Source organism: Pseudorasbora parva, chromosome 11 (assembly GCF_024679245.1).
Source record: "Pseudorasbora parva isolate DD20220531a chromosome 11, ASM2467924v1, whole genome shotgun sequence".
Taxonomy (NCBI): domain Eukaryota; kingdom Metazoa; phylum Chordata; class Actinopteri; order Cypriniformes; family Gobionidae; genus Pseudorasbora; species Pseudorasbora parva.
In genome coordinates, this window is record NC_090182.1 from 45,519,748 (window position 1) to 45,545,546 (window position 25,799).

The following is a 25,799-nucleotide window of genomic DNA, read 5'->3' on the forward strand; positions in this document are numbered from 1 at the left end:
GGAAATGGATTAAGTTGCATTGTCCATATTGGTTTATGGTCTACGGTTCTTACCTGTTGAGCCAGTGTCCAAAGTCGGGCAGGTGCGCCCACTGCACTCCGGTCTGGTTCAGTGACCTCAGCAGGCGACAGCAGGCCAGAGTCAGCAGCGGAGTCGCAAGGGCCAGCCACTTCTCCGAACCCGCGCTCATTCCCAGCTCCGCCGCCGGGGAGAAAGCCGACCGTTCCTCTGCACTGGAGGGGAGCAGAGGTCCCTCGTCCTCTTCCTCACCTCTGTGCCTTTGCTCCCTGAAGTACTTCCGGCAGACGTCCTGGAAGACGGCCAGGCACAGCGTGTTGAGCAGAAAGTACCAAGTCTGGTGTTCTTCTTCTATGAAGCTGCTGGCACCCAAACTGAGCGTGTGACCCACGGTACCGACCAGCAACAGAGTGTCTAACTCCGACAGAGTCCAGCCAGAACTCTAGAAAGAGACAGAGATTGGCTACACATTAGTCCTGGTACAAATATACAGAGCTGCCTTGCTGTTTAAAGGGGTGGTTTCGTGTTTTTGTTCTAGGCTTGGTTGTGTTTATGGGGCGCAGTATAACATGTCTTATTACTTCTTCTTTTTTTTACGCCGTATTTTTCTTCTATTCTCCCTTTATTCCTCTCCAGTGTCCTTTGAACGGCTCGTTTGCTTCCTGCTTCTATGAAGCCCATCCCTCCAAAAAACGCAATGGTCTTAGATTGTTTAGATGGCCAAATGTAGTTTCCTGTATTTTTATTGGCTGAAGTGCCAAGCACAGGTTGCCGGAAGCCACGCCCCTTCCCATTATGGGCAGAAGTCTCATCTGCGGAGACTAGCGAGGGTTTATGATGTCACCAACCCAGGAAGAAGCTTGTTGTAGTCCAAACCGGCCGCTTTTGTAGGCAATAAACTGCTGTAACTTTAAAAGACAATATCTCCGTTTGCAGTGAACTTTCAGCGCTGTAACTTTGCAGATACTGTTTATGCTCAAGCAGCGACATTACACACTAACTAAAGTTAAACAAGTCAAATCGCATTCAACCACCCCTTTAAAATGGATCACTAAGCCCAGTTCATTCATTAGGTACCAAACAGAGATCAAGTTAGAAGCGACCAAACACCTCCACGTTTTCCCTATTTAAATACAGTTACACGAATAGTTGAACAATCAATGATGACATATAATAAAACGTGGCGCTTTTCTAAGCGGGTTAAAAAGGAGAACTATAATGTAAGGTGGAGTAGCACTTCGACTCGGCGCAGTAAAAAGTCCCGGCTGAAACATCCTCCCTCACATCTCCCCCTCACTCTCTCATTTCTGTCAATAGGAGGAGAGGATTTTTCAGGATGAGAGAGGTGTGTATCAACTCGTCTTAGTTAAGGGAATAACACAGTTTAATGTGAAAAAATGGTGGAGAATTCCTTTAAAGTGTACCTATAATGCATTTCATTACAAGACATAATATAAGTGCCGAGTGTCCCCAGGATGTGCCTGTGAAGATTCAGCCCAAAATACCCCACAGATCATTTGTTAAACCACGTTGTACATGCCCATTTTTGACAGGCTGTTTTTGCATGTACCTTTAAATGCAAATGAGCTGCTGATTCACGCCCCTTTGCGGAGCCTGTACAGCTCGTGCCTCGGATACGCTGCCAAACACTAAAACATCTGTTTAGTTTTGACTCTCATATCTATCGCGGTCATGGTCACATGTCATTGCAGTTCTTCATCATTATGAAAGTTTATTATCTGCATGTGTTTTAATAATAGTAATAATTTGTTACATTTATATAGCGCTTTTCTAGGCACTCAAAGCGCTTTACATAGAAGGGGGAATCTCCTCAACCACCACCAATGTGCAGCATCCACCTGGATGATGCGACGGCAGCCATATTGTGCCAGAACGCTCACCACACACCAGCTGATTGGCTGATAGGAGTAATTAAGCCAATCAGGAGAGGGGGATTATTAGGAGGCCATGATGGACAGGGGCAGGATGCCGGGGTTACACCCCTACTCTTTATCGAAGGACATCCTAGGATTTTTAATGACAGGTTAAAGCAGGTTTAAGGGCTGTGTGTGTGTGTGTGTGTGTGTGTGTGTGTGTGTGTGTGTGTGTGTGTGTGTGTGTGTGTGTGTGTGTGTGTGTGTGTGTGTGTTGGGTAGGTTTAGGGGCAGGGGCAGTGTAAGGGGGATAGAAAATAGGGTTTGTACAGTATAAAAACCATTACGCCTTTGGTGAGCCCCCATAAACTACATATTCAAGTGTGTGTGTGTGTGTGTGTGTGTGTGTGTGTTGGGTAGGTTTAGGGGCAGTGGCAGTGTAAGGGGGATAGAAAATAGGGTTTGTACAGTATAAAAACCATTACGCCTTTGGTGAGCCCCCATAAACTACATATATTCAAGTGTGTGTGTTTGTGTGTGTGTGTGTGTGTGTGTGTGTGTGTGTGTGTGTGTGTGTGTGTGTGTGTGTGTGTGTGTGTGTGTGTTGGGTAGGTTTAGGGGCAGTGGCAGTGTAAGGGGGATAGAAAATAGGGTTTGTACAGTATAAAAACCATTACGCCTTTGGTGAGCCCCCATAAACTACATATTCAAGTGTGTGTGTGTGTGTGTGTGTGTGTGTGTGTGTGTGTGTGTGTGTGTGTGTGTGTGTGTGTGTCTGTCCTTGGTCATGATGGATACGGCCATGTGCAGCCTTGATGTGTGTTTCCACGGGGAGCGGTCACATCTCACGGCCGGCGTTTACCATCCATCAGCCGGAGCTGGAATCGGCCGGCGGGAAACGGATTGAGTAAAGCAACTTCTGTTTGTGTAAACACCGTCTGGGATGAACTCGCTCTCGCTTCTCATTGCTTTGTAAACTGTCTCTCTTTACTTTCTGCTTTTTCATATTGTCGCTCTGGTCCCATCGAAGGGAATATCTGAATCCACGAGAGTCTGGAGCAAAAGAAGCACAAAAGCGTGAGGAGTTTGTTTTCTCAGGTCTCCGATGGTTTCATCATTACAGGAGCTAACGCTAGAGCAGAGCGGGGCCACGCACGCTAATCTATATGCTAATGCAGAAACACACAGAAAGTCCCTTTGACAACAGGCTGTGTGTGTGTGGGCATGTTTTTGTGAAATATCAGGACACAAATGTGTATAATGCCATGGGTATGACAGGTATTACAGGAGAGGGTGAAATATGAGGACATTACCCATGGCCCCACTTTTCAAAAGGCTTATAAATCACACAGGAGGAGTTTTTTTGAGAAAGTAAAAATGCAGAATGTTTCCTGTGATGGGTAGGTTTAGGGGCAGTGTGTTTGTGTGTGTGTGTGTGTGTGTGTGTGTGTGTGTGTGTGTGTGTGTGTGTGTGTGTGTGTGTGTGTGTGTGTGTGTGTGTGTGTGTGTGTGTGTGTGTGTGTAGTTTTAGGTTCAGGGGCAGTGTAAAGGGATTGAAAATCCGGTTTGTACAGTATAAAAACCATTACGCCTATGGAGAGTCCCCATATGTCACAAAAACAAATGTGTGTGTGTGTGTGTGTGTGTGTGTGTGTGTGTGTAGGCCCTGAATATGATCTCATGTGTAACTAAACAGGCTGTTTGTTTCTATAAAGTGGACATACTTCATGTTTTCCCTCAAGTCCACTTAAAATGTAACGGTTTCTGCACAGTAAATGAGTCTTTCATGAGCATTTTCCACCCTCTCTCTGACCCGTACAGTTAAAAGCCTGTTTTTGCTGCTCTACTTTTTTAAGGTGAACATGAAACAGCGTTCACAGCTCATTTTACTTTTGTAACACGAGGGGAACAGTCACTCAGGGAAAAAGTGCTCGTGTCCATCAGGAATTGATGTGAAAGTCAGAGCTGAATGTAAGTTCCTCTCCTAAAACAGCAGCCGCCTAAAGCGATACTTTATCAGATACTGGGGAACGATTAGTAAAAGGCAGGCTGTTTCAGATTACAGTAGGCTATATTTCGATGAAAGATTATAAAGGAGTTTTGATTATAATAAGCACCAAAACGAGTAAACCTCTCTATGAACAAGGATGAAAGCAGCACTTACCGATCAGGAGGAATTAAACACACTGTCAGACAATTACTTTCATTGTCAGGACAATAGCTGAACAATATTTTTAAATAACAGTTTCCATGGGGTTGGATAGTACCAAAATATCCAATAAAGTCTGTGTTTTAACATGATAATGCACCAATACACACAGCAAGACCGAGTGGTTGGATGGACATGAACGTGAAGTTGAACATAAAGCTCTGAATATTTTTCAGCCACATTGAAGCCACACTGTTCAAATCCCTCTGGCCACTGAAAAGGACTTGTATCTGTCTTTCCCAAGATGAGCTGATGCTGTTTTGGCCACAAAAGAAGCCCTTGCACCAATATACTGATGTTTCCATTCTGCTATTATCCTGCCATTGATAAAACTGGATAGTAATACGCAAAAGATACTCTTATAGAAATATGCTTGTTCTGACATCAGTGGAAGTCTTAATAATCAATGCTTTTTATAATTATTATCAGTAGGGGTGACTCCAAATAGTCGAAGATTCGATGTATCGATATGCGGAGCCGGATTCGACCACCGATCTCACGGTCGAATCTTCGCGGTTGTTATGAAACGAGGATCATACCATTTTGATTTAATATTTTAAAGATGTAGCGCGGCGCTGAGCATGGCGTCCGGTGTGCGACCCCTTTAACCCCTGAGCCATGTCTTTAAAATTCGAACACATTGTTTTCATTGAGTGTACACACACACCGGCGGCAACACTGACGCCTGTCCGCAGCGACTCAGGAAGTTGTTAAAAACCTGCCACACCACAGAGCGCCATTTCAAGGTTTAATATTAATTTAATAGGAAGGAAGGAAGGAAGGAAGGAAGGAAGGAAGGAAGGAAGGAAGGAAGGAAGGAAGGAAGGAAGGAAGGAAGGAAGGAAGGAAGAAAGAAAGAAAGAAAGAAAGAAAGAAAGAAAGAAAGAAAGAAAGAAAGAAAGAAAGAAAGAAAGAAATCCTGTATACCGTTTTGGTGCTAGAGCTCTTGACCACCGTTCTGTAATAAATATAAAGCACAATATTTTCAATGTTTACTTTTTGTGTAATCACTTTTTCTCTTTAATACCCCCCCCCCCCTCGTTTTTCTCCTGTTATTATTATAACTCCTGCCGTTGCAACACTTGTTCATCTGTTGTGCTGCCCATAATGAGCTCTTGCATCATCAGAATCAGATGTCCTGAACATTAGATCGAGCTTAGACTGCTCTGAATGTGCTCCTGTGGCTCCGGATCTGTTGGCTCTGATTCCAGGGAAAGCAGGACGGATGAACCCGCTGTCCTAACCCCAATATGCCATCGTCAGAGATCACCGTTTTCATCAATGATCATTGCTGTCACACTCGAGTACACTTGTGCCGCTCCGTATCACACACTGCATCAAGAGAGCATGTTCTCCACCAACCCCTTCAAGGCGCCTCGCCTCGGGTTTATCTTTATTCAACCTAAATGCCACTAAAATAATAAAGAGTTTAACTCAGAGCCCAGCATATTCCCTGAGCAGGAAACGGAGCTCTTCTCACCAGAGACGGAAGCCAGAGCACAAAACCTGCTCATTAAATATTGAGCAAGAGTGATGCTTCAAATGACAGACAGCCGTCTGGAAGCTGACAGGAACTCCACCGGGAATCCAGGAGTGATGCTACAAAACTTTCCCCGACTCCTCTTACAGTCACTTCCCTGACTTATTTCTCTTCTCTTCTCCTCTCTCTCTCTCTCTCTCTCTCTCTCTCTCTCTCTCTCTCTCTCTCTCTCTCTCTCTCTCTCTCTCTCTCATGATCATTCTGTTTGTTCTCACCTCTGACTGTCAGCAATTTTCTCTGGTGTGCCGCAGAAAGAGGAGAGAGAGAGAGAGAGCGAGAGAGAGAGAGAGAGAGATCTTACTTTCCTGTAAAGAGGTAATTAAAAGAGGTGTCCTCTTCTTATCTCATTAACTCCAGGAGCAAACTCTTTTTTTATATATATATATGAAAACGTTTCCTGTCTCTGCTGTTTGAGAGGCCAAAATCGAGAATAGCCAAAATTACAAGAATAAAGCAAGCGGCAACCTCCCACGATCTCTCTTGAAGCCAATACGTAAGTAATGTAAACTGCAGTTCCTCAACTGGCCACTAGAGCGGCTCCAGAAGGAGCAGAATCTCATTGAGCCTCATGTTAAAATGCCCAACTTTACAGCAGAAAAAAACATCTTTACGGTCTGATACAAACTGTGGTTTTGGTCAATACGGCTAATTTTGACCTTCATGACAACTCTGAGGGGGGTGAGTTTATCTATAACTCATTCGTTTACGTTATATAAAGCCTTAAGGTTCTGCATAATTAAGGGCGTGGTTACAGGTGGATAGTCATGTATCTGCCGTCTATAGTTTTTGCGTCACCTCAGCTCCGCGCACATCCCGCCTTTTTGCCCATTTTCTGTTATCCGGGAGTGACACGCGATGACTCGCTCGCAAGATGGCAACGGCCAGCTCGCCCCTACTTTAAGCTTCAGAACGGCTTATCAGAATCCAATGGGTGACGTCACGGACACGGCCATACGGCCATATTTTTTTTACAGTCTATGGAATAAAGTCATAACATTGTGTAAATCCTAAGTCGGGGACACCCCTGACATATATTGTGCGATATATCAATACATAGATTGATATCTATTGATTATTGCGACAGGCCTATCGACGCGAGACATGGAGACGTGAAGTCGGACACTTCATCGGTAGCGTAGTGGCGCTCGTGCACATTATCACAGATTCATTCTGAAGTGGATTTTTGTAACACTTAACACAGCGCCTGTATGTACAAGAGTAAAGTTCCACACAATACTATTTAAACACCAATAAGTGGGGTTTAACATTTAATTTTTATAGTCACAACACAAAGCATTGACCAGTCCCTCCAGGGTTTCACGATATTTTTTTGTGATTTTTGCGATCAATATGACTGAATTTGTGGAGGTAATTTCCAGAAATTTGCGAAAAATTTTGCTGTTTTTTTTAAATAATTAAGATACCACATTTGCCATATTATGTATTATGTTAGATGCACAATAGTCATACACAACAATTGAACAAACAAAATACAAAAATCTTGTTTATTTTGGTATCTTACAAAAAAAGGCCAGTGGTGTAGGCTACTATTAGCTTTAATAACATGATCGCTTAGGGTGGGAAATATCTGGGAAAAGTAAATACAGCAATAAGCAATTGCCTTAGGCTATATAAAAAGTTCTCAAATAATTCATTAATCAAATAAACAGTCAGTAATACAATAAGAACTAATAAACAAATGATATGAGGACAAATAACTACAATGATAAATCAATATAAAAATGCTTTTTTAAGTTGTTTTTTTATCGTTTAAGTCGTTTTATTACTGTTGTTTTATTTTATTTTTTTCTGTGGTTGTTATTTGATAGGTAGCCTAGGTTGCTTTCACTTTAAAGATTACTGCCTACAGTACACACACCCAATAGCCTATACTGACACACTTCCCAAACCTATTCACTCAAGACACTGCCAAGACGGACATTTAGACATAATAATGGGTGTAGATATTTGATTATGATTGTTCAAGGGCATAAGCCTATATAGAACAGATCTGTATATCGCGAGCACAATCCTCCGCCAGTCTGACATCGGTCCGTCTGTCAGGAGCGAATTGAGTTCGTGGTATACAACGCTTTTATTAAGTCTTTTTTTAGTGTTATCGGGCATATCATACTTTTATTTGGTCATTCATCCATCTAGAGTAATCAATTCGTCTGGTCCTGGCACTTAGGCCTATGCGAGACGAGATGGCAGGCGAGAAAGATTTACTTTCGTTTTTACAAAGACACACTGTGCAAGCACCCCAACGTCTGTAATCCTCATTAAAACAATGTATTTAAAGGGGGGGTGAAATGCTGTTTCATGCATACTGATCTTTTTACACTGTTAAAGACTTGGAATCCCATACTAAACATAGACAAAGTTTCAAAAGTTAAGGTGGACGTTTGATGGGAGTATTTCTTTGTCAAAAATACTACTTCCGGTTAGTCATAAGTTTCGGCAAGTTTTTGAGATCATGCGTCCCCATTGACGTTAGTGGGGGCGGAATTTCCTTGTATGGGCCTTACGGACAATTCTACCGGAAGCGCGTGAGAGAGAGAGAGGGAGAGAGCGAAAGCAACAGCCTACGCCCATCAAAGCGCTGGTTTGTAGGATGCTGGACAGGTGACAATTACACATAGCACATAATGTCACCAAAAAAGTGCGTTTTTGGTTGCCAGACCAAGACAGTCCTGCACAGATTCTCCAAAACCCCGCGTTAAGGCAACAGTGGATGTAATTTGCTTTTCCAGATCAGCAACTGAGTTGCGCGAATGTTTATATCTGTTCGCTGCATTTCGGTGCCGACTGTTTCATAAACAAGGCCCAGCTCGACGCCGGATTTTCCCAATCGCCTAATGCTGAAGGATGGAGCAGTCCCAACGTTAGAAGGGTGAGTGAGACTGCTTCAAATGTCTGTGTTTTTTTTAGTCCGCTTACTGTCTACACAAACCACGCGTAAACACACACACACACGTGCACAACTGCACTTCCCACATGTACACCTTCAAAGACAAAAATACGACGATATAATTCAAGTATAAATATGTAAATAACACAAGCCGCTAAGCATATTATATAGTTAGTGTATAACTTGTACCACATACAGACGTCCTGCTCTAGTCGTTTTTGCTGCTGCTCCTGTTCAACTGCAGCCTCTGGGTCTGATTCCGGATCATAGATGTATGGCTGTATCTGATTAAAAGCCATATTTTTATTTTGAATAAAGTTTTTTTCCCGCTGTTAGGGATGACGGACTCGACTCAACACACAGCGCGCTGCTGCACACGTCATTATTTAGCTCCGCTCACACGACACGCCCCCACCCGCTCGGCTTTTTTCGGAAAGACTCGGAACAGCGCATCTTTCTTATATAATTATTAAAAAAATAAAGACTTTTCGGAGATATGCAGGATGCAATGCTACTCTATAGGTACTCAAGATTGACATGACACTGACTGAAACTGAGTGTTTCACCCCCCCTTTAAGCTTTAAATTTATTAGAGATAGTTCAGCTAGATATGTATTTATTTCTTTTTTTGTTTGTTATTGAAAATAAATTTGTGATTATTTTGCGGTGAAATGGCAAATTATGTAGGATCGCAAAAAAAAAAAAAAAGCGACATTTTTCTGATTTTGCATTGTATTCAGCGATCGCGGAATCGCGAAAAACTGGAGGGACTGATTGACTCTTGTGCTGTGTGAGAATCCTTTCCTTATTTTGGTGCTGCGGGTCAAAAATGGCCTGCCTTTTAGAGTGCTTGTAAATCTCTCATTATGCTATATTATAACCAAACGCTGGATACAATCTTTGTGTTTTCTTTTAATTAGCACGTTTTGCATGTCTTTTTGGAGCTGACAGACTGTGGGCCTCATTAATCTGAGCTTATGCACCGCCGGTTCTTCGAGGTGAGCTTTTCCCTCTTAAAAACACGAGCTCAGGTCAGGTCAGTGAGGCCTGTGATCAGTCGCTTCCCAAACCAAATACAGAACCTGTGCTAATTGAAAGAAAACAAGTTGACACAAAGATCATTTAATCCTTTATTCATTCCAAATGTGGCTACAGAGAGTTGACGTGATCTAGGACCTTTATACGGCGAGAGAGACCCAGTCTATCCCTCACAGCCTTGTTTTCACCCCAATGCTCTATAATTCATTGTTTTATGTAGCGTAAACTTTAATTAAACAAATTAATTTCACTTTTATGAGTAACTTTCTTTTACTTTGGACTTCACAAATCTGACACATTTTAATTAATCTGAATTGTTTCATTATTTTGAATCTTATGAACAAGTTTCTTTTAATTTAGACAAAACTAAATTTAACCAAAACTGGGCTGGGATATCTATTTCCCAGCATGCTTTGCCATGACACTCTAAAGGGAGAGCAAAGGCTAAACGTAGGCTAGCACGCGTGTTAAACGAAGGCTAGTACGCATTTCGTGCGGCGCGATTCCGCCTCATTCGCGCGTCCAGTTCGTGTGAATAACGCAAATTTGAAGCAAATTGTGCCTCTTGCGCGTTGCGCGCGTTACACGCGAGTGGTGTTTTTTGTGCATTCACGCGTTTGAAGCGAATTCGCGTCTGCGCCCGAGTTGAAAAATTTGAACTTTGGTGTCAATTCGCGCCGCGTTACCCAATGAGGAGCCTGCTTGCTGCTGCCACGTGATGAGAAACCCTGCATATAATTAAAAAAATACTGATAATCTGTCACTAAATGTAGGTTTAATGCTTTTCAGTTGATAATGTAGTTGTTTAAAGCTAAAATATGTGGTTTACCTAGGATGTTTTACTCATAGACAGAGCCTATTTAAAAAGAACACTCTTGTGTTTTTGGAGTTGTGAGCTCCAGGCGATCTCCGGGCGCTCAGCGCTCGTTAACCCCAGCGAGAGCTGCCTTTCCTCGGCCAGCTATGGAAGTAAAACTGTGCCACTGGATTTTGAATTCTAATTTTTAGCACTGAATTTTGTTACATCGAATTTTTAACACTGAATTTTATTTTGCATCTAAATCAGACTTTGAATTTTAAAAGCCATCGAATTTCTAGCTCTGTTTTTTTTTGCCTATGACATTTTTTCAATGTTTTAAAAAAATTCAGTGTAAAAAGAAATTCAACGTCTCAAAAAATTCAGTGTAAAAAAATTCAACGTCTCAAAAGATTCAGTGTAAAAAAAAAAAAATGTCTCAAAAGATTCAGTGTAAAATAATTCAACATCTCAAAAAATTCAGTGTAAAAATATTCAGAGTCAACATCCGGGTAACCAAGGAGAAGCAATCGATCCCTGTATCAAATCATCCAACATCCAGCCAATCATTTACGTTCCATTGGTCATGAGTAAACTCACTGAAGCGCCATCGTGTGTGTTCTGAGCCATGCTGCTGAGCTCTGAAGCTCACCTGAAGTGAACTTCCCCGCCAGTGCCGTTTCTAGGCATAGGCAAACTAGGCGGTCGCCTAGGGCGCCAACAGCTGGGGGGCGTCAATGAGCCCCCGCCCCAACAAGATTTTTTAGTTATTTCATATATATTTTATTATTAATATTTCGTACTTTTTCTATTTCAAGGCATTATGATTAGTTGCGATTATTGGAGTGAAGTCGCCATGGTGATAGTGGAGCTGCTGTAATGAAATGAGATCATGTAGAGGGCGGCAGGGAACGTCGTCATCCGTGGCGTTGTAACGCTTGTGTCCGAGTGAAAAATACGGATAGCTCACTTAATGTAACTGGAGTGGATGCAAACACGGAGGCGATTAACATCAAACAGATCGCACTTTATTCCCCGCTGAACTCTCATCACAAACTCCCTTTCCGTCCACAGCATTACTTAATAAAACAAAATAACTGTTAGCAACAGAAAACAGAAAATAATCCCCACACATGGGAGCTCAAGACTCAGTGCGCACACACACAAAATGCAGACTTCGTTTGCAGGGAGCGCTCGCAACTCTTAAAGGGGCCACACTATATTTCTACTCGTTACAGCGTGCTTTAGTTTCATCATCATGAAAAGGTCAAAGCCATCAGGGGCTCAGTATCGTAAAAAGAAAGCGAAATATACAGGTATAGCCTACTTATTGGTTACTTGTTCTCTACTAAGCTGGTCCCTCTATCATAACGTTGAGCAATGGGGGGGTTGGGTGCAACATATGAATCTCGCCTAGGGTGCCAGAAAGGCTAGAAACGGCCCTGTTCCCTGCCTTCCCGTTTCAGCGTCACATGACCAATGGAACGTAAATGATTGGCTGGATGTTGGATGATTTGATACAGGGATCGATTGCTTCTCCTTGGTTACCCGGATGTTGACTCTGAATATTTTTACACTGAATTTTTTGAGACGTTGAATTATTTTACACTGAATCTTTTGAGACATTGAATTTTTTTACACTGAATTTTTTGAGACGTTGAATTTCTTTTTACACTGAATTTTTTTAAAACATTGAAAAAATGTCATTGGCAAAAAAAACTGTGCTAGAAATTTGATGGCTTTTAAAATTCAAAGTCTGATTTAGATGCAAAATAAAATTCAGTGTTAAAAATTAGATGTAAAAAATTTCAGTGCTAAAAATTAGAATTCAAAATCCAGTGGCACAGTTTTACTTCCATAGCCAGACCTTCTGGCGTTTGCCGCCGGCTCGGATGTCTCTGTAGAGGTTAACATGACATATGTTTCGTCTTGTGTACATCTAATGGGCGATCTTTGGTCCAATTAATCTATAGTTGCCTACCAAATCATTTTGACTGAGGGCAAAGTGAAGTTTCATAACTTTATATTTTATTTAAATATACATGCAGTGAAGATAATCCAGGTAGTGCGTTGGCTGAACCACGTGTGGCTGTTAATGCTTAATATATTTCACCTGGAGCGCCTTTAACGCGCGCGAATGGATTCAAAATGTTTGTCAGACTAGACACGTTAGACGCGATGTTGACGCTCAATTCGCGTTTGGTGTGAACGTAGCGTAAGAGTTCTCCTGAATGGCAGTAAACGTTCTTAGCTACGAGTTCTCTTAAAACCCATTCACAAAGCTGCTCAAAACAACTTTTACTAAGGAATAGATTAGATTAGATTAGATTAGATTAGATTAGATTAGATTAGATTAGATTAGATTAGATTAGATTAGATTAGATTAGATTCAACTTTATTGTCATTACACAAGTACAGGTACAAGGCAACGAAATGCAGTTTAGGTCCAACCAGAAGTGCAATAGTAGAAAGTGCAGTATTTACAGTGGTTGAATAAGGGCATGGTTATGTACTGATATAAATAGAGATGATTATTGCTATTAACAGAATATATAGGTTAATATGTACTATATAAAAATAATATACAGATAACTATTGCTATAAACAGAATTTACAGGTGAATATGTACTATGAATATGAACATGGAATCAATGTGCCCAATAAGTTAGATTAAGATGAGCAGTGTAGCAATGGATGATAGTGCAAATGAGCATATTCAAGTTAAGGTGGAGTAGTGCAAGATGAATAGAGAGAAGTCTTAAGCTACGAGTAAGCTTATTTATTTGTTAAAGGGGTGGTTGCATGCGATTTGACTTTTTAAACTTTAGTTAGTGTGTAATGTCGCTGCTTGAGCATAAACAGTATCTGCAAAGTTACAGCGCTGAAAGTTCAATGCAAACGGAGATATTGTCTTTTAAAGTTACGGCAGTTTATTGTCTACAAAAGCGGCCGGTTTGGACTACAACGAGCTTCTTCCTGGGTTGGTGACATCATAAACCCTCTCTAGTCTCCGCAGATGAGACTTCTGCCCGTAATGGGAAGGGGCGTGGCCTTAACCTGTGCTTGGCACTTCAGCCAATAAAAATACAGGAAACTACATTTGGCCATCTGACCAATCTAAGACCATTGCGTTTTTCGGAGGGAGGGGCTTCATAGAAGCAGGAAGCAAACGAGCCGTTCAAAGGACACTGGAGAGGAATAAAGGGAGAATAGAAGAAAAATACAGCTTTAAAAAAAGAGAAGTTTTAAGACAGAAAAAAAAACACAGAACCGCCTTTTTAAATAATAAGTCTTAGGGTCGGTTGCACCAACAAGGATGAAATTAAGTACAGTTTAAATCTAGGCTTTAATTTAAATCAAGTTGTGTTGCACCACTTAATTTTAAACCCTGATTAACAAATAGTGGATTAGAATATATCCTGCAATTGAAAACCTCCATTTGCGTTTAATTTTCGCCGGCATGATGGATACGCCATTGACAGAACCAAAACTAATATTCAATTTCCTTCTTTATTGACCACTAGAAACTCTCTCTCTGACATAAGTAGCTCTTGCCGATAAAGGAAATAAACTTGTAAAATGTCAACTGTCTTTATAAGCGCTACGTACAGAGACCTTCACTGATCAAGCAGACAATCAAAACATTGTGGCAGCTCGTGCGGATCAGAGTATGTGAGCGGACCGGAGTGGGAGCGGAGCGATGTGATTTTGAATGGAGTGAGGAGAGGATTTTTTAAAAGTCGGAGCATTGTGCTTTTCATGCGCTCCGAGAACGCTCCACTACCGCTCCATCATGAGTTTAATTCATGCCAACGGCCTACAATATAACAGTTTTTTTTTTTGCCAGAAATCACACATTAAACACATTTAACTAGCTTCTTTCAGATGGATCACTCACATCAGAAAGAAGGCACAGGTTTATGATGATGGCAATGGACATGAGTGTGATGTTATAGTTCAAGGAGTTTGTTTGTACCTTCTACATACTGCATATGATGGGGTGAAAGCACATTTTAAAAAGGTAACACTTATTCACACACGGAACCTAAATCTGCAAGTTTGGCAAATCTTAGGATAATTTGTGAATACGGCCCCAGATGTTATATATTCTATATTGTGTTTCTCATCAATGTTAATTTTGACAGCCAATTTTGATTACAGAAACATCTTAAGTTTAGAATCCTCTCTTATCTGTTTGGTGAGCGTGGCAGTTTCAGTTAGGATCACTGATCTATATAAACGACTCTATATAGACCAAAGGGTTAGGACCTCATTTAGGACAAGAGCTGTTACAAAATGACATTTCTTAGGTGCATAATTGTGGTGTGGCAAGCAGCGGGGCGAGGGACCGCGAGAGCGGGCCGGTGATTAATGTCAACGAGTGCCAGCTGCGTGGCACACCGGTCTCGTCTCGCGGCCATGTGACGGGAGCATAAAAGGAGGAACAGGGCAGCGGAAGACGAGAGAGGACCAGGCCTGGAATTTTATGTTATGTTTTATTTTGTGTGTGTTTGCGGGCAGTCGTCCGTGAGGGGCTGTCCGCGGTTTTACTTTCGTTTTGTTTATTTATTTTAAGTTAATAAATGTTTGAAACGTTCGCCGGTTCCCGCCTCCTTCCTTCCCATCTACGAACCTCGTTACAATAATCTTATCTTAACTATGGATAGGAAACAGGTATTACAGAAGCATCCTAACGCCACTAAAAAATCCTAAAAGCTATCTTGCACCGTGTCCTAACTGCACACGCAATAAAAAGTATCTCTTCCACGTTAATTAGAGTTTTTATCCTAACCAGCCGCGATTTCTATTTTCGAAACGGTTTCTATTTCTGCGACATCGCGGCTGGAATAACAACACAGAACATATGGCAATGATAATCTCAGGTAGTGTTTATGTGCTTTATTTACTGTTAAAAATGTGTAATGTGACTTTGAATATAATTTATTGCTCCCAGATCTGTTAGTCATTATAAAAGCAACAATGGAAACAATAAAACATCTATTTCATGTCCAAAAATGCTAATCTTCAATTGATACAATACAAAACACTTCACAGAACACACTACACGGCCAATAGATTAGCTAAAATGGGTTTCACATCAGAAATTTGCACACACTGCAGTCAGAAATCTACAGATACATACATCCATGCAACCTGGCACTGCACTCCAATCAAACACTTCTGGGAAGAGGTCACACAGTCACTATCCACTATAGTGGGCTGCCACATCCCACTATCGCCCTCTCTTTGCTTGCTTGGGGACCTCACAATAATTACAGATAAAACTATAAACTTTAAAACTCTCCTCATAGCCCTAACCATTGCCAAGAAAACTATCCTCATGAACTGGAAAACTCGTAACAAAATTCACATTAACCACTGGAAAAATCTTCTCACCGACTTTATTACAATGGAATACACATCTCTCCCCTATAATCCCTCACCTGATAGCGACCTCTGCCATCCAACACTTTCTGACCTCTTACAACTCTGAATCCTCTCCCTCTCCGTAACTCCGTCTCCTCCAATCTCTTAATCAATCCACAGGCATTACTGCATAGTTCCAATTATTGTCAATATTGTTTCATTGTTTCATTATTGTTATTGTTATGATTGCTATTGTTTATTATTATTTTTATTATTGTTGTTGTTTCCATTGTTGTCTTTGCTTTCATCATCATCATCATCATCATCATCATCATCATCATCATCATCATCATCATCATCATCATCATCATCATCATCATCAACTATTATTATTGCTGTTTTGGAATTTCACCACTACTACTATAGTAAAATCGATTGATTATTTCTAATTTTCCCCCTAATCTTTTCATGTGTTTTTAATGCACCACAATGTAGAAGTGAAATGTGTGTATGTATGTATATTTAAATTGGAAAACCTCATAAACACTAAGGCAGGTAGGACAGGCGAGAAATGGTTTCTCTAGGACAGCATCTCTGTCCTAAGTTGAGACACTCGCACAATGTCCCCCTTCTTTTAATGCACCTTAGACACTAGACACAACATAAAAATAAAATAAAAAATAAAATAAAAAGTATAGGGACTGAAAAGATGTGGGGGGAGGATTATCTTATATTATTATTATACTATGTGAAATTTATTGACCCATTGAAAGTGGTGACAATGATAAATATTACATAGGAAAAAAAAAAAAAAAAAAAAAAAAAGGGACACTGATTATTACAATGATGATGATGATGGTATGATGATGATAAGTGATGGTAGTGATAATATAATAAATAATAAATGTGTAATTTTGCTTATGAATACACACCCACACCTACACTCACCCACACACACCTTATACATTAACACACTTTTATTTCACTTCTAGAATTATGTAATTACTCGATTGTCAATTACTGCACTATTGTGGTTTGTATGTCTGTATGTCAATTAAAAATAAAAAAAATAAAAAATAAAATAAAAAAAATAATAAAAAAATAAATAAATAAAAGCAACAATGGAAACAAGAACATTTATAAAACATTATAAAACACTTAATTTCAGCATTTGCTCTCCCTTTGGAGTGCCATGGCAAAGCATGCTGGGAAATAGAAATCCCAGCCCAATCTCAGTTAAATTTAGTTTAGTCTAAATTAAAAGAAACGAGTTCATAAAACTCAAAATAATGAAACAATTCAGATTACTTCAAATGTGTCAGTTTTGTGAAATCTAAAGTAAAAGACGCTTGCAGTGAGAACCCGCCCTCACGCTGTTCTGATTGGCTGTGGTTTTTGATTAATTTGTTGCATCTCGCAGTCGCGTGTAGTTAAGACACGGTGTTAACTTTAGGACAACCCCACTGGTGTCCTAACTTTAAACCTTTCTGAAATCTAACGGTAAAACTCAAAGCACAAAAGCCAAATGGTGTTACATTTATTAACTATACAAGATGAAGAGCAGTGGCGTTTGATGGCGGAGAGACTTTTGGAGGACCCAGAGGATGAGCTGCGCTTTGATGATAGACACTCGTAAATAATTACATGAGACACATGATAGATAGCTTTAGCTTTTCAACAGAGCTCATCAAAATTATAAAATCTGCCGCACTGAAATTAAAAGCACGCCATTATTTCTCCATTTTGATTATAGGTTTACCTCAGAAGAAGTTTGCTTAAGTGGATTACCGAACTCGATGGAGCGGTTTAAGATTTGCTAACTACAGATCTAGGGCTCTATTTTAATGATCTGAAACGCAAGTGTCAAAGCGTGAAGCGCAAGTAACTTTGTGGGCGGGTCTCGGCGCTGTTGCTATTTTCCCGGCGGGATAAATGGCTCTTGCGCCCGGCGCAAATCTAAAATGTGTTGGTCTGAAGTAGCTTTATTATTCATAGGTGTGGTTTGGGCGTAACGTGAATAAACCAATCAGAGCGGCATCCAACATTCCCTTTAAAAGCAGCTGCGCAAGTTCCCTTATGGGTCGCTATTATTATGGCGGATTTACCAGGCGCACGCCAGGAGCGGTTCACAGCCGACGTGACTGATGTTCTTGTAAGAGCAGCCCTTACGAAACAAAAATATATTGCAGTATATTGGAAAATTTCATGCAATACATTAGGAAATATATTCACATATATGGGAATTAATATTTATATCTTTCAATATATTGCAATATATTGAAAGCGGCAATCATTTTGCAATATATTACATGAATATATGATATATTTTATAATACCATCAATATATTATTCCATATATTTACAATATATTAAAATATATTTCAAGTAATATATTAGTAAATATATTTTCCTTTCGTAAGGGAGTGAAAGACAGAGGAGTTGTGTTGTATGGGGATGGAGAAACCCACACACAATAGCGTCGGTTAAACAGTTTTTTATTTTTTCAGTCGATTTTTTTTTCCTGTTCTTGACGGACAAACCAATTTGTCAGATGTCCTTATATACAGATATGTCTGGCCACTATTGGGCAAACAGGTCTGATCCTTAATTACTACTATTAGTCCGAATAATTTGTAAGCTAGATTTATGCCTATTTTTTCACATCTTCGTGGCACACCACAATGTGTTAATTTTTTTTTTTTAGTATAACAATTTACGATTTGCAAAAATAACTGTTGCATCTGTGCAGATTACATGAGCAAAGTGTATGCGCGTTGAGCACGCTATACATTATGGCCAAGCATGCAGCCTTAAAATAGCATAATGAACAACGCGCAACGCGCCACTGACTTTAGACCAGGTGTTTTCTGGTCAGTGGCGCGATTGTTTAATGGAACAGCAGAATAGCTCCAGGGATTGTTTGCGCTGGAACACGCCTCCTTTTCTGCGCTGAACCGCCCAGGGAGCGCAAGTCCATTCACTAGTTTAGCGACGTGCTTCTGTGGAGGGAAAAGCGCGCTTTGCGCGGGTGCAAAATAGGAATGACACATGCGTCGGCGTACAAAGTCAATTGCTCTGGGTGCAAGATTGGGCCCATAATGAGATTTTGTAAGATAGAATAAGAATCCTCCTTAAGATTTGTTTCTGTAATATGAAATTGTGAACAATCCTAAATTAACTTACCATATCTTAAGTTAAGACCCAAGATAGATATAAAAGCATCTTCGGTGTTTCCATGGAAATCGGGGTTAACGCGGGTATGATGTCAGTGATAGGCGACACATGGTCCGTGTCCTGGTTAAAATTGCTTATTTTTCTGTATATAAACACGATTGGAATTATTTGGGATAATGTAAGTACACAACTCAACAAAATATATAACACTGTTCTAGTGGCGTTTGGATATTTTAATCCAAAAATCGTACATATTGTGCCTTTAACAGCAATTCAAATGTACGAGTACAAAATAAAAATCTGCTGGTTCTGCTTACTTAAAATTCGAAACAATAAAAAAGTTATGTTTTTGAGTTTGGCCAACTTATTCGGCAACTAGGTGCATTCCAAGGATGCAGCCTCTGAATTAGGACACCGATTGGTCTGCACACGCATAATTCAAACACAACGGAAGACGCGGAGGAAACATTTGGTGATGGTCCAGAAACGTTCCTGTCCTTTTACTCACCTTAGTAGGAGTCTTGTTGCCGGAGGGAATCCTCCTCGCGGCCATTGCAACCAGAGCACACATGAAGGTGGAGGAAAAGATAATGACACTGAACACTAGGACCCAGGGGAGAGAGCACAGGTAGCAGGCCCCGCCGGCGGAGGTGCAAACCAGCACATGGAGGGCGGAGCCTAACAGACACAGCAGGTAGAAGGGCAGAGAGACCAAAGCTGATGCCAGCGGGACGTCTACAACCGCATCCCTGCTCAACGCCTCCGGCATGGCCAGCAAGAGCAAGAACAGCACCTGGAGAGAGACACAGAGCTTTTCAATTACACACACAGCCTCGGCTTACTGCTTATATCAACATCTGTCATGGGTGATGCCATCGCAAACGGTCATTCGAGACCGATAGCCGTTTTACAGCAGGTATTAAGGCTGCTGTAAATGATTTTCAAGGGATATCACTCAGAAAAAGGCTGGCAGATATCACTGAAATGGCTGTCCTGAGAAATCACACACACACACACACACACACACCTGTGATAACACAAAGCGCTGTAAACAGCAAAAAAGAATTAGACAGACAATCAGAAAGGCTCTCTGCTTGCCATTCAAATCAGGGTTTGCACACTGTAAAAAAATATTTAAAAAATAAGTTGCCTGGTTGCCTTAATTTTAAGTTCGTTGAAATTAAAAATTTGAGAAAATTGAGATCCGACAACCTTTAATTCAATTTTTTTTTTTAAATGTTGTAAGCATATTGGGTAATTGTGTGTGTTTTATTTGTGATGACACAGTGAAACATGCCAAATTGTGCTATTTTCATGATTTATCACATTTTTTTATGTGGCTCAGATTCAATAATATTTTGAGTTTGAGTTAAACCAACAATATTTTTTTTACAGTGCTGACACGGGATTGGCCGACGTCAGTGGAGAAAGGGTGTTTAAGTCAGCAAAATTGCTGAAATCTCTTACAGCAGTTTAGAGCTTCTCCAGTGGCTACTTTTGATTGGACGCCATCAGAAGGTACAGGAAACCTGTTTTATTTGTTCAGATTGATTTATTCTTTAATATTATTCTTTTTCTGCCAAATAACTTGCCTGGACATTAAAGACTACTCAGACAGGCATACACACATCTCTCAGAAAATAAATGGTGTTGCAATAACTTACATACAGAGCCTTGCGAAAGTATTCGGCCCCCTTGAACTTTGCGACCTTTTGCCACATTTCAGGCTTCAAACATAATGATATGAATCTGTAATTTTTTGTGAAGAATCAACAACAAGTGGGACACAATCATGAAGTGGAACGAAATTTATTGGATATTTCAAACTTTTTTAACAAATCAAAAACTGAAAAATTGGGCGTGCAAAATTATTCGGCCCCCTTAAGTTAACCCTTTGCAGCGCCACCTTTTGCTGCGATTACAGCTGTGAGTCTCTTGGGGTTTGTCTCTATCAGTTTTGCACATCGAGAGACTGAAATGTTTGCCCATTCCTCCTGCAGAACAGCTGGAGCTCAGTGAGGTTGGATGGAGAGCGTTTGTGAACAGCAGTTTTCAGTTCTTTCCACAGATTCTCGACTGGATTCAGGTCTGGACTTTGCCTTGGCCATTCTAACACCTGGATATGGTTATTTTTGGACCATTCTATTGTAGATTGTGCTTTATGTTTTGGATCATTGTCTTGTTGGAAGACAAATCTCCGTCTCAGTCTCAGGTCTTTTGCAGACTCCAATTTTTCAGTTTTTGATTCGTTAAAAAAGTTTGAAATATCCAATAAATTTCGTTCCACTTCATGATTGTGTCCCACTTGTTGTTGATTCTTTACAAAAAAATACAGTTTCATATCATTATGTTTGAAGCCTGAAATGTGGGAAAAGGTCGCAAAGTTCAAGGGGGCTGAATACTTTCGCAAGGCACTGTACATATACAGGTGTTGGTCATTTAATTAGAAAAAGTATTCAATAATATAAAAATCATATAAAAAGTTTCATAAATTTCACTAATTCCATTCAAAAAGTGTATATTATATTTATTCATTACACACAGACTGATATATTTCAAATGCTTATTTATTTTCATTTTGATGATTATAAATGACAACTAAGGAAAATCCCAAATTCAGTATCACAGAAAATTTTAAATAAGTGAAAAGGTTTAATATTGAAGACCCCTGGTGCCACACTCTAATCCAGGGGTCTCAAACTCCCGGCGCTGCTCTGAAAACCATTTTTGGCGGAGTCGTTGCGTGTGCCGCGCTTTATGCCTCACTTTGTGTGTGTGTGTGTGTGTGTGTGTGTGTGTGTGTGTGTGTGTGTGTGTGTGTGTGTGTGTGTGTGTGTGTGTGTGTGTTTGAGAGAGTTAGCTCGGCCCTCTCTCATGCAGTATAATTGGTTGACACCGCATAATTGACATGTTCAGACAGTCGAAACGAATGTGGTTTAACGGCGCTCAAATGGCCAATCAAATCAAAGTAGGTGGGATTTATATTCTCTTTTGGCTCGCGCACATGCTCCCGCAGTCTTCACACACACACACACACACACACACACACACACACACACACACACAGAAGAGCGTGTCAATCTATCGCGTAATGCCGTTGCGGAAAGACACTATTCTTTCCGGTCAAATCACAAAACTAAATTGCACACACACAAATGCACACAAAAAGCAACGTTTCCATGCTCTTAATATACAATCATGAACATTTAATGAAGAAAACTATATGAGCGGATTAAAACTCTGAACATTTGAGACTATTTACTAAAAGTCTACTATTAGACCACTGAGGAACTCAAATATAAGCAGCTGATGTGCGTATTTATTCACTCATGCGAAAAACCTCGGGACAAATAATATATTTGAAGACAATTAATGCAAATATTGTTTGCAAATGGTCCCAAATGTATTATTTCACAACTAGAATTAGATCTAGAATTTCGTTCACTGATCTGTTTGACCTGGTTATGGCCTTGCTGTGAAATAGTCTATTATTTTAAATAAAAATAAAAACATTTATTATTACATAATGATTTAATTTCTATTGGCCATATTTATTAGTACACAATTACCATCACACACCTGTTGGTAATAGATAGGTGCGAAGGACGAAGGATAACCAGATCCAAAAATCTCAAAAATATATTGGCAATATATAAATAAAAAAACACGAGTAAGCAAGAGAAGCCATGTTCATGTTCAGAAGAAACATTAATGTTGAAGAACTGTTAATAATAAAGATTGAGAAGATTGGATCAGTTGTACTTTTTTTTTTTTTTTTTTTGGAAAATTTGATGCGGCCCAGCCTGACCCAGAGTCTACCTCCAGCAACCCCCAGGCAATTTGAGTTTGAGACCCCTGCTCTAATCAGTGAATTAACTCAACACACCTGCAAAGGCCTTTAAATGGCCTCTCAGTCTAGTTCTGTAGGCTACACAGTCATGGGGAAGACTGCTGACTGGACAGTTGTGCAACAAATGACCACCTTTCACAAGGAGGGCAAGACACAAAAGGTCATTGCAAAAGAGGCTGGCTGTTGAAAGAGCTCTGTGTCCACACACATTAATAGAGTGGCGAAGGGAAGGAAAAGATGTGGTAGAAAAAAAGTGTACAAGCAATTGGGATAACCACACCGTGCTGGAGAGGATAATCAGTGTTATTCACTTCACCTGTCAAATAATGTTATGCCTGATCTGTGTATATTTTGAATAAATATTAACCTTTTCATCAGAAGGGTGGTCCACAGACTTTATATTATTCAAATGAATGATGGAGTTTGTCTCCAGTATATTCATAAACAGCCCTAAGGAAAGACTCCTATGAAATGTAGACGTTATTTACTCGAGAACACAAGTGGCAGAAGGAAGTTTCCATCAGCTTTTTTCAAGTCAAGAACGGATTTCATGTATCTCAAGCTCTGGGAGATTTCTGATAAAAGCAGGAGAGTGGGGCTTTAAAAGAGGACACACACTGATGTGTCCTTGCCTTCGACTCTCAACAATGAACCGACAGTCAAACGCCGGCTTTGAAACGCACTCGCTCTTTTCTCGTCCCCATCACTCGCTCACGGCTGTCTTCGCTGACATCTCTACGGGATGTTACATTTGTGCCGTGAACGATGTGTGGAAAAGTGACTGACAAAAAAACAAGAAAAGAAAAAAGTTCTCTCTCAGAACTTGAGCTCAGAGGGTCAGAATCTGCCTTGTTAATATTTAACAGAGAAAAGACACAAACTGCCAATCGTCTGAGATAAAAGCTTGTGGAAACTAGATTGAGCATAAAGGGCAAAAACAATACGTGAACGACAGGAGGCTGGAAAATAACCCAGCGGAAAGAAACTGGAATGTATTTTTTCTATTTTGCAGTGTATTTAAGTCAACATAAAAATAATAACTGCTCTATTTACGTTCGTAAAACATGTTCCTGGTGCAGTTTGTTAAGATTGGTTTATGAATCAGGCATAATGAGCTCCTCTTCTCTTCTCTTCTCTTCTCTTCTCTTCTCTTCTCTTCTATTCTCTTCTCTTCTCTTCTCTTCTCTTCTCTTCTCTTCTCTTCTCTTCTCTTCTCTTCTCTTCTCTTCTCTTCTCTTCTCTTCTCTTCTCTTCTCTTCTCCAAAGCTGCATTTGATCAAAATATAAAAATATTCCTCCCGTGTGAATCATCTGTTCTCTATGTGAACATATAGTAAAGTATAATTCATTCCTGTGGTCAAAGCTGAATTTATCTAGCCTGACAAGCCAGACCCACATCAAGATGTTTGGTCTGGAAACTCTCCATTGACAGCTCAATCTGAGGGGCGGATAAACGGTTGTCTTTCAAACTCCCTCTGCACGCGATAGGATAGCGCTACAACCAACCAGAGTAACGAAGGTGAAGCGGAGCTAGCTGACAGATTAAACATTCGCCGTATCCGGTCGGCTAAACTCCGAACACATCTTCCCTTTTTAAGAATGACTTCAGTGCCGCTCTTTGTTCTTTTCTCAGAGAAAAGCTTAACTCCAAGTCTTCACTGATAAAAACAACTTGTAAGATTTACTTGATAAAATCTTTGTAACAATTTGCACTCAGTTTTTCTAAGTAAAATTTACTGCTGCGATATCAAGTACAACTTACTTGCCAATATCAAGTAAAATGTACTTAACTATAAATGTAACATTTGCAAAGACATTAAGTAAATGTTACTTAATTATATTTAACTTAGCATGTTGTATTTATTAAAAGTAATCAAGTAAATTTTATAAATCTGTATTATTTACTCTTATGAAGTAATTAAGTAGATTTTATAATGTTTGTCCATTTGACATTTTGAATTACTTAGTTGAATTAATTTATATTATTCACTATTATTATGTAAATGTTGCTATTTTAAACCAAATAAATGTAATAATTTTCTCTGCATCAAATACATGTATCACAAATCACACATAAATACAATAAAGTTGAACAGTTTATTAATGTCAAAATTTACAATTAACCATTAAATCAGTAATGTTCACATCAACTGATTAAGTAGTTAAGGTACATTCATTATAATTTACAATAACTGTAGAATTAACCATGTATGGTTCAACTAAACATCAGCAGCCAACAGTGGCATAACTAACATTAAAGGGTTAGTTCAGCCAAATATGAAATGTATCACATTTGAGTCCAAAAATAACAAAAACTACGACTTTATTCAGCATTGTCTTCTCTTCCGTGTTTGTGTTCAATCCTCAAATAAAGATTCAAACGGTGAAGAGAAGCCAATGCTGAATAAAGTCGTAGTTTTTGTTATTTTTGGACCCAAATGTATTTTGGATGCTTCAAGAGACTCTAATTAACCCACTGATGTCTCATATGGACTACTGTGATGATGTTTTTATTCCCTTTCTGGACATGGACAGTATAGTGTGCATCCACTTGCATACGCTCTCGGACTAAATATAAAATATCTTAAACTGTGTGTGAAGATGAACGGAGGTCTTACGGGTGTGGAGCGACATTAGGGGGAGGAGTTAATGACAGACATTTCATTTTTGACTGAACTGAACTAACTTAACCCTTTAATGACGAGCACATGCATAGTCCAGCTGAAACAGAATGGTCACTTTTCCTTAATGCTCATTCATCGACTGGATCCTCTCGATCAGCTCCATGGACGACCATCTTAAGGATATGTTCAGCGGCAACACTGCGACTGTCCTCCTGCATACAGTTTGTAAGAAAGAAAGAACACAATTCCATTTAAGAAATAGAATTACATTGATAACATTACATTTTATTTTCATTAAAAAGGTGACCGGACCTTCATGTCGTTAGCTCACTAAAATAGAATTGCTGACATTCATGCACTTGTTGCTAACGTTATACATCAATGCTTATTTGGTATCA

At 39.9% G+C, this 25,799-nt stretch overlaps 2 protein-coding genes across 4 annotated transcripts in view; one reads left to right on the forward strand and one right to left on the reverse strand.

Annotated features, from left to right (window-relative positions):
• Window positions 1-25,799, reverse strand: part of pigg (phosphatidylinositol glycan anchor biosynthesis class G (EMM blood group)) — a 211,448-nt gene that overhangs the window by 75,455 nt on the left and 110,194 nt on the right. For 2 of the 3 annotated variants that reach the window (XM_067458108.1, XM_067458107.1), the window contains one exon: window positions 24,856-25,613. In XM_067458108.1, the coding sequence (XP_067314209.1) occupies window positions 25,530-25,613 (84 nt within the window). In that variant the 3' untranslated portion in view covers window positions 24,856-25,529. Of the gene's footprint in view, window positions 1-53; window positions 461-19,435; window positions 19,721-24,855; window positions 25,614-25,799 lie in introns of those variants that run through there. The other variant, XM_067458106.1, reaches the window with a different exon arrangement.
• gnpda2 (glucosamine-6-phosphate deaminase 2) overlaps window positions 15,793-25,799 on the forward strand; it is a 469,370-nt gene continuing 459,363 nt past the window's right edge. Inside the window, exon 1 of the mRNA XM_067458116.1 lies at window positions 15,793-15,796. The gene's annotated coding sequence lies outside the window, so the exon portion shown is untranslated. The remainder of the gene's footprint in view (window positions 15,797-25,799) is intronic.